Below are 13,869 nucleotides of genomic sequence, written 5' to 3'. Positions count from 1 at the left end.
AAGATCTAACACTAAGTAAAGAACCCAAATACACCTAACCAGAATAAAATATTTTATACTATACTTTGTTGTTAAAAGCAAAATGCTTTTGGCCTCCAAAACCCAAACCAGACTATCCCCTACCAGGAAAAGCATCACTAACAATTTGTTATCCATTTCAAACTTCACCCATTTGACATGAGAAGACAAAATTATTCAAAGATTTATAAGAGAAATCTTGAGAAAAGCTTGGGAAAACCAAATCACAAATATACCTTTATGTAATGAAACTTACCTAAATTTATATGCATTATGAACCACATAGATGCACACATTTTGATACTCTTGGGATACTTAACTGCAGTACTCAAAGCACAATACATTTTTATCAATTGTTTCACAATGCATTTAATACAATAAACTGTTTTGTCAAAATATGTCATGTCAGCTAGGTATGTGATTAACACAATTCAGACCCCCAACCAAAACACAACTGCATTAAAAAATTAGATTATTTTCTCAACTTCTTCCTGTCCAAGAAGCGTTGTCAATGTTTAAGCACACAAGAATAAGGTAAGTGGCTTATTACTAAATTCTTGAAAAGGAATTTTAAAAACATGATTTTCAGGTTTCTCAACTGCTAAAGTAAAGTAAGGTTTCAAGTGCTTTGAAGCACATCCACTAAAATTGCAGCATGAGTCTTCTGAAGATCACTGAGTGTAAAAGTATTTAAGTGGTTTAGTTCAGAGACTTTAAGACACAAGATATGAATCTTTAGGAATTTCTCCCAAGTAGAAAAATTGCTAGGCAAACCCAGCTAGAACAGGGCTGGGCTAATTCTGGAATGGTGAGGAGTAGCTGCAGCTTCACTCCTGGTTGAGCTGGTCTCCCATTAAAAGTAAGGCCCTGATCCCAGGAGCCAGCCAAAGTAAGGGGTTTCATTTACATAATGCACCCTGAATAATTAAGACTAATATTTTTCAGACCTGACAATGGACAGAAATGGCAAAGATGTTTTCTACTAGTTTAGCAGCTCTTTCACAAAAGTCTGGGATGCTACTCTAAATTATACAGAAGACAGGTTAAAGTAACAACAGCATCACCAACATCACTGAAACAAAGAAAAGAAAGATGGAGCAGCAGAAATCATCCTGTGCAACCTGGCCATGTGAAACAAATTCAGAAAATAAGAAGAAGAAATGGACATTAGCATTTAGCACAAGACATGATCAGAACTGAACTCCCCGTTCCTTCCTTCAGTTTAAAGCCTTTAAAACCATAAGAACTGCAAGAAGAAAGCATGATCTTATATTTGCAGTATAACAGTACAAAGAGGTATTTTCTGAAAATCCCTGTTCTTTAAGAACCAAAACAAAACAAAATGCTAGTTAAATTTTTCCTGGTTGTTATAGATTCAGAAATATTTGTCAGTAATTGGTTTCTCAAAACTATTTCAAACTTCAATTTAATTTTTACGTTTAAATAGGAGAGAGCATTCTGAGAGCATGCAGAAAAGGAGAATGGGTATAGAGTAATAATAAAAAGGTTGGATCCCTGTATTTTAGCAACACATTAAACATGATCTAGGGAACATTTGTTTTCATGAATAACAAAGCAGAGAACCACAATAAATGCATATATCCATACTTGGCTGAAAAAAAGCGCCTTAGTTTTTAATTTGGATCAAGATTCTAATATATTTTTGAGACATGAGCTGTACTCCTTTCCTTTTTAGTAAAAGTTTTGAGGATGGGCTAGTTTTAAGTATTCCAAACCAAAACACCCTGTAAATCTGAAACACAGATACTGCACCAATGTTTCAGAAAAGAGTTGCAAAATCCTTCTAGTGGAACAACAAATCCACTACTTAAAAGTAGGTTTCAGTTTTAAAAATCAGTTTTATCCTGACTTCAAGGATCCTGCTATGTGTAATAAACACATTTATGCCTCCTCTACATGAAACCAGAATAAAAAGTAATGCACAGCCTCCACAGGGGAGTTCACTGTAAGATCTGGAATGAGTCTTTTCCTGCTCAGGTTTGCAGAAGTACACACAGAGTAAGATACTATTTCTTTCACACTCTCTTGCCTCTATGTTAACACCACATTGAGGAATACCAGTTATGACCAACTGCTGATGGGCATGCCAGGTGTAAAGGAACTGAATAATTCAGTACTGGGTGATTTAAAGGTTGAAATCAACTCTCTCTTGAAAATGGAAGTTCCTGGCATCACACCTGTCTTTCACCCTCCTTACTGATCACTACTTGCAATAATATGGGAATAAGGAAGAACATTCTGGCTTTTTCTCCTGTTACAGCATGAGAAATTCTTGCAAAAAGAGAAAGCTTCAAACTGACAAAGCACAAGGTGGTACACAGTATACTGATATATCAGGCACAAATGCTATTGACTTTTTCAATTACTACTCATCTCAAGAAACTGGAGAGGGAACAGAGAATGAAATACCAAAATCAAATGTCAACAAACCAAATGCTTAGGCCATGCAGTTCTGAGAAGAATCAGTTTCTTAACTCTAATGCAAACACCTAAACTATTTTACAACTCTTGTGAAACCCCCAACCAGTTCTGTGTCACACAAAAGCGAAGAGATAAAAGCTACAATAATAAATAAATAAATATGTTTTCCAACAGCTAAGATACTGTAATCTTCCACTGCACTGTAGAAATCTTACATAATTTTTGGATTTTAGTACATTTTTCTGGAAGAAAAATGGTCTCTCATCCTCTAAAAATAAAATGAAGTGTTCCTCATTACTTGTACACAGACATTCAAAACAGGAAGACTATTAAAAGATACAGAATTTTGTTAGAGCAATACAGTAGAAAGGCTTTTGAGCATGCAAATTGTTAGTTGTACCTGATAATAAGATTACAGTCCACAAGCCCCAATGCTTTGAATTTGAATAGACATGTATTATTCAGCTGGGTTACCTAAAAGGAGCTGTGGCCACCTGTAGAGCCGAGGAGTTAAGCACATTCACACAAGGCCAGGTAAACAGCTTTCTCTTATGGAGAGAGGAGTAATTTGTCATTTGTGCCACATGGAGAGACTGCCAAGAAAACAGACCACTTATGGTGTGTGACTAAATCTAATGTGTTTTTTTCAGCCCAGGATTTGCTGTATTAACTTTTGTTTTGAATTTTACTTTCCAAAATGTCCTCGGAAAGAACACTTGCAGATCTCCTGAGGATAAGGGTGAGGGATCAGAGACAGTGTAACAGAAGAGATAAAATATGCTTTTGCACTGGCACAACATACAGCAGTTTTACTGCAAATGGCTTCACACTTCCCACTCAGAACCATTAAAGTTTGTTGTAACTGTCACATTTAACTGTTCATACTCTTGTTTTCTACATCAGATCTCTGCTCCAGGCAAAATTATTTTTAAAAACTTCAGTGGAAAGAGTTCAGTTTAGCTCTCAGAAGCAGCAGAAGGAAATATTATCATTTTATGCCCAGGCCATCCTACATTTAAGAACAATGACATAAATGTTTGGGCTGAAATTCCTGTCAGAGAGCCTTAAAACTAGTGTGCAGGATATCTTTTTTGCTGACACCACAGGCCTGTTTGAAAGACTCAGAAACATAAGCGAGTGTTTTAATTTTTCTTTCATTCTCCCTAGTATTTTCTGTTCAACACTTTCAGTGGAATAGATCTAAACAGTTATCACCTTGGGAATTCAAGTGAAGCTACCTTTATGAAAGCACCTTCATGTGAGTTTTAAGAAGCTCAGAGCCAACAACAGGTAGAAGCTCTGGGCAGGGCTCTGCTCCTATACCTGAATCAGTGTCTGTATGTAGATCTCCAGAAAACTGGGTGAGCTCCAGTGCTCCAAATTAACAGAAAACAACCAGCTGAGATCAGTCATCTCCTTGTTCTATTCACAGTAATATCCAGGTCTCCACTGACCTTAATGGGATCAAAGACACACAATTCTCAGGGTAGATACCCATAATTTAGGCTTAGTCTCTCCATCACAACTTCCTGGATAAATTCTATTTCCCACTTTATAGAAGCTTTTAGCTTTAGATATCTTACACTTTGAGAAATAAAGTATTGCACCCATAGATAAAATATTTTCTCAATTTTAAAAGTTATCATAGAAAACCTGTGCTTCTAAGGTCCGAGGTTTGCAAGGTGTAAGTGTTCCAGGAAGATGCTGTGGATCACTTCTCCACTTCCCAGTCACCCTTTGAAGCTAGTTGACAACATTCTTTCCTACACTTTTTAAGAAGTACACCTTCAAAGTATTGTGAAAGCAGAAGAATAAATAATACCATGTACGTGACACTTTCACAGACAAGTGACTGGAAAATATTAGGGATATTTGAGTGTCGTTAAAGTCTGCAGATCCATTTTAGAAATATTTGATGTACTTGGTATCATAGACTCCATAATCTAAATTTCCAATTTGAAAAAGTTCTAACCCTTCTTCAAGTTCTATCTTGAAAGACAAGTTTTCTAACGAATGCATATATTGACTCTGTATTCCTAGAATTGCAGGCATACAGTTCTTAACCTTTTCCCTGTTCACTCTTGCCTGAACTCTGAGTTTCCATCCAGGTAGGAAATGACTTCTTGAGGTAACTTTTCATAAAGTCTTAGAACAGTTTTGGAAAAGATAAGGCATAGTTTTCCTAAGAGAAAAATATTCTAGATTGCCAGTATGTAAAAGTTCCAAAGGCATCTGAATAATGTATGTTGTGTCTGTCTGGCAAAAAGGCCCCCATCAAAATAAAACACCTCAATGCAAAATTTAAGTATTCAATATCAAGTTATGACCTCATCAGTCTTTATAAAGAACAAATGACATTAAACAGGGGTCACTTGAGTAACTAAGAGATAAGAATGGGGGATTGGAACTAGATGATCTGTAAGGTCCCCTCCCAACCCAAACCATTCCATGATGCTATTCTATGAACATTCCTATTCTCTATCCATGATTCTATGAACATGTCTGCTATCCTCACCCATCCACCAATTCTACTTACATCAATATATTGATAAAGTATAACCTGGAGGCTTGCACTACATGCAATTGCAAGAATCCATCTAAAAAAAAGAATCTATCATGCATGGATTTTGACACATTCCTGAAAAAAATTGCCTGCCTCATTATTCTGTGAAATAATAATTGCAATGCAAGTAGCATATGGACACTACTACCTGCCCCAAGAGAGGCTGTCAAATCTTTGAGAGGAAGTGTTCATGAATAGGCTAGAGATACTAACTATGTCCCATTCTGGCATAATGCTGTCTGCAGAACACCTGCAACTCATGATAAAGAAGGAAAAAGAAAATCTATACTCTTTCTTAAATTTCAGCTTGTGTTCACATGCCTAACAGTGAGGAAATGGGACTGGAAAGAATGCAGGTGATCTGCACCCACTGACTGTAAAAAAATCATCATAAAGTTCCCTATTGTCATTTAAATACCCTCCATCCTATCAGAAAAACAGAAATACAGAACACTAACAGATCTTATATGTGCATTTTATCAAATGCTTCACGCTGAAGAAGAAAACAGAAGAGGAAAAAAAGAGTCAAGAATTACATTAATCTCTACAGTTATTGAATTACCATGCTTTGTGTCAAAGTCTGCTAGAAGAAAAAAAACCAGAGTACAATATGTAATTGAAATTATTAGTATTGACAAGTCACTCTTTTTTTATAATTGGTACACATATTAAAATCCATTCTCAGTGAACATTTTACTTACCATTTCCACGCCATACTTCAGCCAGATGGCAGCTTCCTTCTCCAGGCTCTTTGCAGAACTCCACTACATCGCGACAGGTTGTTTCTGGTGTAATTGGAACTTCTGTCAGAATCTGCTCATTGTTGCTCAGAAACACAGTTAATATCATCTGAAAGAAATAAAAAGAAAAGTAGCACAATATTAAAAAAAAAAAAGGACAAAAATAAGATTATGGGTAAATTTTTTTCCCATCTGTAGATGGAAATGTATGCCTAGGATTAGTTACCATGTTCCAAAGTAGTTTTCAGTTTCCTGTAACTCTGGCAAAGATCTAGTCCTTTGTGTTCATTTTTTTTGACAGTACATTGACTTGACAATTGCTTTTTTATAAAAGCTTGAGTTGAAATGCTTTAGTTCTGTCTGAAAATAAGGCTGGGAGGAAAGGAAGAAGTTTCAGCTATGCTAGATGCTTGAAATCCTAGCATTTAAATGTTGAAAATAAATACACACTTTGGTAAAGTAACCAGAAGCTTCAGGATGTACTCAAAGGCAAGTATTCCTAAAATCCACAAAATCTTCTGAAAGACACCTGACCCTAAGCTCCTTCTGAAAATTAAACTAATAATTTTTTCCATTCTCTCTGCACCTTAATTCCCATCTGTAGTCACAATAATGTTCTGTAAACTCATGGGGATGGAAAAGAGAGAACACGATGTTTTAGAAGGCAAAAGATTCCATAACAATAAATGTCCCCAAATTACATTATAAAATTAGTAACTTTGCCTGCAAAGAAAGTTCTTCCAGATCTTTCCCATAAATAAAATGCGGCGTCACATATTGAACCTAATAACAGCTCTTCATTAAATGAGCACTCTCCAGGTAAATAAAAGTTGTGCTTCAATTTGCATAGACAACCCTTAAAAACATTCATAATACTTTTATCTGTGGGACACATACATCAGCCAGACTGGAGACTTACATTAATAATAGCTAGATACTGAGCGAGAGCAGACTGTCTACTTTAGAAATAGACACAGGACAAATTCCAAGAAAGCCCAGGCTTCAAGCTCTCAGTCTCGTCAGTCCTCCAGGCTATTTCAGTCCAAGTTTCTACTCTCCCTCAGCCTGCCAAGTTTGCATGCTGTGTCCTGAAGTTTTCAAGTACCTACACTTCAACACAAGAAGCAGTCAGCCAGAACTGTAAATATACCAGAATTCACCCCAAGTTCTCCCAAGAGCAGCACAAAGGAAGCCATAGTAAAAGCTATAATACAAGCTGGAGGAATCTACAGGATGCATCCAACAGATAGTAATGAAAATGCCTGTAACCACCTACTGTAAACAGCTCAAAACATTCCTGCTCCCCCAACAGAAGATTCAGACATAGTCTCGGTATTCTGTGGCTAGAACCTTTTATATAACAAGCATCTGATGTGGAATCTACTAGTGGAATTTGACCTCCTATTTACGAAGAAAGAGTCACATACATGAACATAAACCAACAGGCTTAGAAGAAGCCTTAAGAGGTCATCTAATGCAGTCTCTTGGCCTCAGGCAGGACAAACTATACCTGTATTATTCTGCATAGATGCTTGTCTAACCTGTTCTGAAAAGCCTTTCATGATGGAAATTCCACCACTTCCCTAAGCCATCCACTCCAGAAATCCAGGATTCCTGTGCAAGAGGAAGTTTCTTAAAGTCTAGTTAAAGTTTTCCTTACCACTATTTAAACCCTCTAGTTCTTCTAGCCACAGGGGTAAAAGAAAACACCTTTTTTCCTCTTTTTTTTTTTCCCTCTGCAGTTAAATTTAAAGAACTTGCAATATGTAAGTAAATCAAGTAACTTAAATTAAAAACCACCAGTTTAAGAAAGTTATTAGTGCCAGCATTCTAAACAGCTTCCCCATAACACTCGATAGCAGTTTCAAAATAAAACCCAAGCTTCTGAAATTTTTTGAGAATACCAAGAGACCCTGGCTTTACTGCATCTTAATCATCTGTGTAAAAGACCTGTTTTCTTGGTATGAAAGGATATACAGAATGTCTTAACATCATGTAATTTCACATGCTTTCCAAGTTTTGATTTCCTCATTGCTGTAAAAGTAACACTGACCCAGAAAACTTGTTTCATGCCTTCAAGATAATATATCTGCTTCTGCAGACAAACTGAAAGAGGAAGAAAAGCCTTGTAGGTGTGAATTATCTGATTCATCTCAGTCAATTCTCCATAAATTCCTATCTCAAGAGCTACATAAACTCACACTCCCCTTGGCAACACCAGGACAAAGTTTGCTGTACCTGAGTCACACCACTTGACTCCCTCAGCTGAGTGCATCAGTATTGTCTTTGCAAGGTTGGGTGTCACAGTTTCAGCCCAGGGAAAGGTATCTCACTAACGAGGAAGCAAGGTGCTGCAGCCAGCCACTGGCATAACACTCCTCAAGGAAACTTGGTTAAGTAAGGCTTTATTTATAACAGGTTGTCTGAGTAATACTAAAGGAACTGAAACACTGATTTGCAAAACAAATATCCTGAAACATACACAAGAAGATTCAAAATATTGAACGTTATTAATATATTGCAATATTAATTAGATTTTCAAGATAGTGCCCTAGCTCTCCCTTTCTGTGGTGGAAATGGAATAAGAATCAGAGGTATTACATTGTGATAAAATACAAGTAAGCATTGATGGAGCCTGGAAATTTGTTGCTGAAGAATGCAAGTGAAGCATACAGATGAAATATCCAAGTATACCCACTGAACGAGACCAATTTTACGAAAAAATTAACATTCTTAGCCAAAGATCAGGACACAGAAGAACTGATAAATTCTTCGATTTCTCATTTTAAATTGATTGCTAAATAGGTTTTATTCAGCTGCTCCTATCTTGTAAAATTGTGATCACAACCATTTTGTAGCATTTCTTTGATCATCTCTCAATTCACTCAATCATTCATAGCTTTCAATATCTGAACAGTGTCATACAGCAGGATCAACCTAACACTCAGGAGCAAATCACCTCATGGATTTTAAATCATGTATTTGTTTTTTCCCCCACAATTAACATCAAGATCCAAACCTCACACTTCTCCTCCTTCTCTCCTCTATGGCTCCTGCTAGAAAACCAATGGCTTTATTCCAACTTGCATGAATTTTCACCTCTTTTAACTTTTTTTTTTTTTTAACCTTCCTCCAAACTCTAGTGCATCCCATCGTATTTCAGGTCTTTTCCATACCAAATAAGCTACAGAAAACCTCCCAATCTGCCTTCAAAACTATTGTCATCTCATTTCTCAGCTGACAGATGACCTCCTTCTAAGACAGACTTGGAATCAGTACTCTACCCACATCTTCTGTGCCCAACAGATCCTTTTCCAATACTTGTACATGTTCTTCTTAGCACAGTGTCTCCCCTTTATCTATTCCCTGTTCTAATCATACTTCCTGTATTATTTAAAGGACATGTTTTATCATCCCTGCAGTTTCTCAAGGAGGCAGAAAACGGATAAATCTGCAAGACCGTTTTCCACAATTATTATCTCTATCTACAGCTGAATAATGTCACCAACAAAAATTTCAATAGGCATTGCTCACAGAGATGACAATTTTATCTACCTGGACGTGATCTCCTGCTAAGGAAACTGAAATGCTGGCAATCTTCAATCAGCTCTTACAAATGCCTGTCTCAATTCAAGTTCCACAGTGCTGTAACAATCCTTAGTAATCCTTAGTCATGTTTCTCCAATGATTCCCTAGACCTCATTCATCATAACACCCAGGCACCTATCACCCTGAGCTCTAGTATAGATAGACATCTTTGACACAAACCATGTCTCAGTCTCGTGTCTCAGATCTATCTCTACTTTTCCTGTACCATATGTAAAACAGAGAAAGGGGTTTTTTCCATAAAGTGGTCCAGCTAATTGCAAACTTGCAAAAAAAGCTTCGCAACTTTTCACTGGTGTGCCTTTTCCACTCATGACAACTACCACAGCAAAAATCACCCTTCATGCCTACAGCCTTGACCCAGCTGCCTTTCTGCATCAGTCCTCATAAGCATGATTTATTTGGTTTCACTTCCCCATTGGGAAGTGTAATCTTCTTTCTTATCATTTTTCACTCTCTATCATGACATGTATGTCAAATTGGCCCTTGACACCTGTTTCTACTCTCCATCTGCTTAACAGGTGGTTTTATGGTTTCTTCTGTGTTGTTCACCATGCCTTACATGCACCTGCAAAGCAACCTCATTATTTTTCTTGGGGATCCACTGCTGTTCTGACTAAAAAAGCACATCAGATACAAGTCTAAGTTATTATTATGCTCAAAAATGCTGCCAATGAGATAAATATTGTTTTGTCTCCTTAAACTTCTGTAACCATCCAGGTAATCTCTTTCTTCATCCCTACCCAAGATTCCAAGAGCTGTGCAACAGAAATGCAATTCAACTTGTCTACCACTGCAGAGATCCCACAGGGTTACAACCAAACGCCTTACACACAACTATACAGAAACAAATCATCTTTCAAATGAGTCTGATGGCCTTTGCTCTAAATGAGCTTGGTCAGGCTGTCTAGAATCCACCTTGACTTCACTACTTGAGTTTTGCTAATTCAGTTGCACTCCCCCAGTACAAGGCAATTACTTATGACTGGAATAAAACTAGACCAACACCACAAAAACAGCTGGTCCAGCATGTTGATTCTTAGTTAAGATTTAGTCTAGAAAACCAAAATTCCAGCTGCTGAACAAAGTTTTTGCTTCACTGTTTTTCCTCAGTCTTACTGAGAAATTGCAAAATTGTTTTCATCTTCAGCCAGTTAGGAATTAATTCCTAATTAATTGGAAATTAATTAGGAATGCATTTAATTGAATCCTCTCTAACAATTTTTGTGAAGACAAGAACTACATCTCACCCAACTATTACCTTATGCTATCAAGGCCTGAAATGCTGCAGCTTAAGAAATAAATTGTACACCCACACCTCCCTTGCCTTATGCCCAGGCTAATTTACTTAGTCAGATAGCTGATAACATTTATTGTTATTGATAATATTTACTGTAAAAACGACAACACAGTCCATATAAGTAGGTACTTCCTGATACCCTACTTGCAGCAAATTGAGTTAAGCTATCAGAAAGGAACCAGGCAAGTACTATTTCAGGAGATTCTGAAAGACTGGAATTGAAAACAAGTTTAAGATTATTTTCTTACAGTAATACTGATGTATGCAACTAAAAGAGAAATAGTGAGTTCTGTGTATGAAGATGGGTAATTACTCAGCTGGCTTTTTATTTCACATATAGCCATTTTTTAACTAAACCACATGTTTCCAATCAAAACCAGAGCTCCTGGTAAAAACTGATCTGAGGATCATTACTTTTCCTGCATATAATATGTCCATAATTTAAAAAAGACAGACATCTAGGAAAGTTTAGAAAGAAGATCACTCAAGCAGTGAACTAAAGTTTAAGAAAAAACACCCCTGCATCCCAAGAAAATGAAAATCATTAATTTGTCTCTGCTAGCCATTACTCTCATTACCCAAATTTAGAATTTCTACATGGTATTAAAGGTATGGTGGATAATAGAGAATTTTTAAAAATAACTTCTGTTAATGTAAGAATCATCAAGCATATTACTGCAATTAAAAAACATACTGGATATTTAACATGGCTGAATTCACACACTACTGCTTACTCAGACTCTCCCTTTGCCTTTTTTTGTCTTTAAACCAGCCTAGAAATTTCATTGTATAAATGAACACCAAAAACAATAAAAAAACCCTTCTCTTCTAGTAGATCAGTGAACAGACATTTCAAATACAAGGCTAACACAAAATGAACTTGAAGTACAAAACAATTTCTGATAGAAATGTCAACTTCATTCCTTCTGTTTCACAGCAACTGGAAGGCATTATATTCTCACCATGCATTCTCCCCTAACCAAGGGTTCCGAAACATCTATTCATGATCTTCTGCTTTGCCATTTCAGAGATTTTAGTGGTGCCTACAACTCCAAAATGAGAACAATCAGTGAAGAAAAGACTTGTTCAAAGTGAATCTCTCTTGAACAGCAGAGACCTCAGCATCTCCCAAGAATTTTAACAACTTTGTCCTTGATTTTGCTAACTTGGGTGTCCCAGTCCCAGTAGTTTGCTCTATTCAAGGTGCTACTACAATAGTTTTATCTGAAAATTCCAAACCATCTCTCACTAAAATGTCACAGCCCCATCAATCAACTATGAACTTTGAATAAGACTAAGGATTTCAACTACTAGAAAAATCATAGAATGAGAGGCAAGCAAAATGTGAAAAGATAAAAAAGTCATCCCTTTGGTGATGACATATATAAATATGCACAACTTTGCAGGTAGAATGGTCTGAAAGAAGTTACAAGTTATCAATTATCTCATATAAGTTTGCTTGCCTGGAATTCATGCCATTATATAAAAACTTCCATCAGCTGCAACTGTAGAAATTGTAGTTGGACATGTGAAGCTTTAAAGCAGAATTTTAACTTTTGTTGTAGTATGAACACAACTCCTTTTTATGATTATAGACTTATTCAGGTAAAGATTTAAGCAATTACATTAAAAAAACCAGACTATGAAATTATAAATACAGAACTGTTTGAATTAAAGCCATCTAAAGATACTTTCATGACTCAAGTCACAAGTATTTCTTTATACTATTGAGATTTCAGAACAAACAAATCCCAAATAAATCTCTGTTATTATGTGCAAACCCCAGAGAAACAGTAGTAAGGTTAAACAATTTCACTTCTCTGTATTAATAAGAAACATTTAAAATCCATCTAATCAACAAAATTATCCACCAGCATGCTTTTCCCAATAATTATTTATCTTCAGAATGAAGCTGTTATTTAAAAAAAAAAATCTGTTGAGGAATTTCTTACAGTATGCTTATGAGTCTTATATTTCAAATAACATCAAAACACACAGCAAATGTATTATCAATTACTGTGGTTTTCACCAGCAGATTTCTTTCCTCTAACAATATCTTGTTTCCCTTCCCTATGTATAGGGTGAGAAATAACTGTAATCAATTTCTATATTTCTAAACACCCTTCCTCACATCCTACTCACATTCAAGCTGTATAAACTTCGAGTTCAGGACAAAATTTAAAGCCCAGTGATGCTTTTGACTGTATTAGTAAAATTCACAAATGCAGTGCAACCAGCAGACTTCAGTTTGCAAGGAATACAAAATTTGCTGCCAAAATGTAGACTTGTGAAACCAATAGTTTCTTACTATACTTTCAAATTTGAAGTCAACTGCCTCCATATGGCCTGCAAAAGAATCCACAAAATTAGGAGTCAATCTCAGACACCAAAAATGTTAAGTATTCATCTATGGCGTACTAACAAACATTAAAACCTTAAATTTTACTACTGGCAAGCTCAAACCTTCATAAGGTCACTCAAAAATATGAACAAGCTCAAATTATTTATGGTCAGCATTTTTGATTTTGCTCAAATCTGAGAACTTCATGTTACCTAAATTTACTTCAATATTCTTAGGTACTTGAGCATTTTTTTGCATCAGCTCATATCCTAGTTCTATTAACTCCCTATTTTGCAATCACTGGGAAAAAAAAATTATCCACTTTGAGATCCACCTTTACTAGAGGTGGCTCTGCACTACACAACTTGCCCACAGAAAACACAGCCAGGAACTCATCAGACAACAATGGTGCAAAAAATTACTTCTCTTGCTGAAGCACAGAAATCATTTTAATTAAGGAAAAAAAACCCCACAAGTATTTAACTTCTCTTCTAGAAATGCAGAGGTATAGATTTAAAAGAAAATGTTATAAAAATGTAGGGAAATCTGTTTACGGCCTACATGTCGGGATGGATTAAAGAACTGACAGAAGCACAGAGATTTCCTCTCAGGATTTACAGGATTGTGCCTTTGCTCCCTTCATGAGCTATCATGTGGGACAGCAGGTGTTCAACGGGATTCAGATTATTTAAAAAACCTACACCTACCTGATATTTATTTGCTTAGGGAATACCTATGACACTTTCTTTTCTTTGAAAGAAAAAGAGCTACAGCATCAATTGTAGACCTGGAATGTGAAGGCCCTTACTCCCGCAGCGGCAGGCTTTCCGTAGGGCAAGGAAGTAAGCCAACAGTTTTG

General features: G+C 36.3%; 1 protein-coding gene across 4 annotated transcripts in view; it reads right to left on the bottom strand.

Moving 5' to 3' along the window:
* Nucleotides 1-13,869, bottom strand: part of PPP1R13B (protein phosphatase 1 regulatory subunit 13B) — a 68,407-nt gene that overhangs the window by 36,937 nt on the left and 17,601 nt on the right. For all 4 annotated transcript variants that reach the window (XM_085061249.1, XM_085061251.1, XM_085061252.1 and 1 more), the window contains exon 2: nt 5,725-5,872. In XM_085061249.1, coding sequence (XP_084917375.1) covers nt 5,725-5,872 — 148 coding nt within the window. The remainder of the gene's footprint in view (nt 1-5,724; nt 5,873-13,869) is intronic.

The sequence above is a fragment of the Lichenostomus cassidix genome, chromosome 5, assembly GCF_008360975.1.
Source record: "Lichenostomus cassidix isolate B80296 chromosome 5, HeHo_3.0, whole genome shotgun sequence".
Lineage (NCBI taxonomy): Eukaryota > Metazoa > Chordata > Aves > Passeriformes > Meliphagidae > Lichenostomus > Lichenostomus cassidix.
The sequence above is the reverse complement of the archived record's forward strand: the minus strand, read 5'-3'. Positions and strand labels throughout refer to the sequence as shown.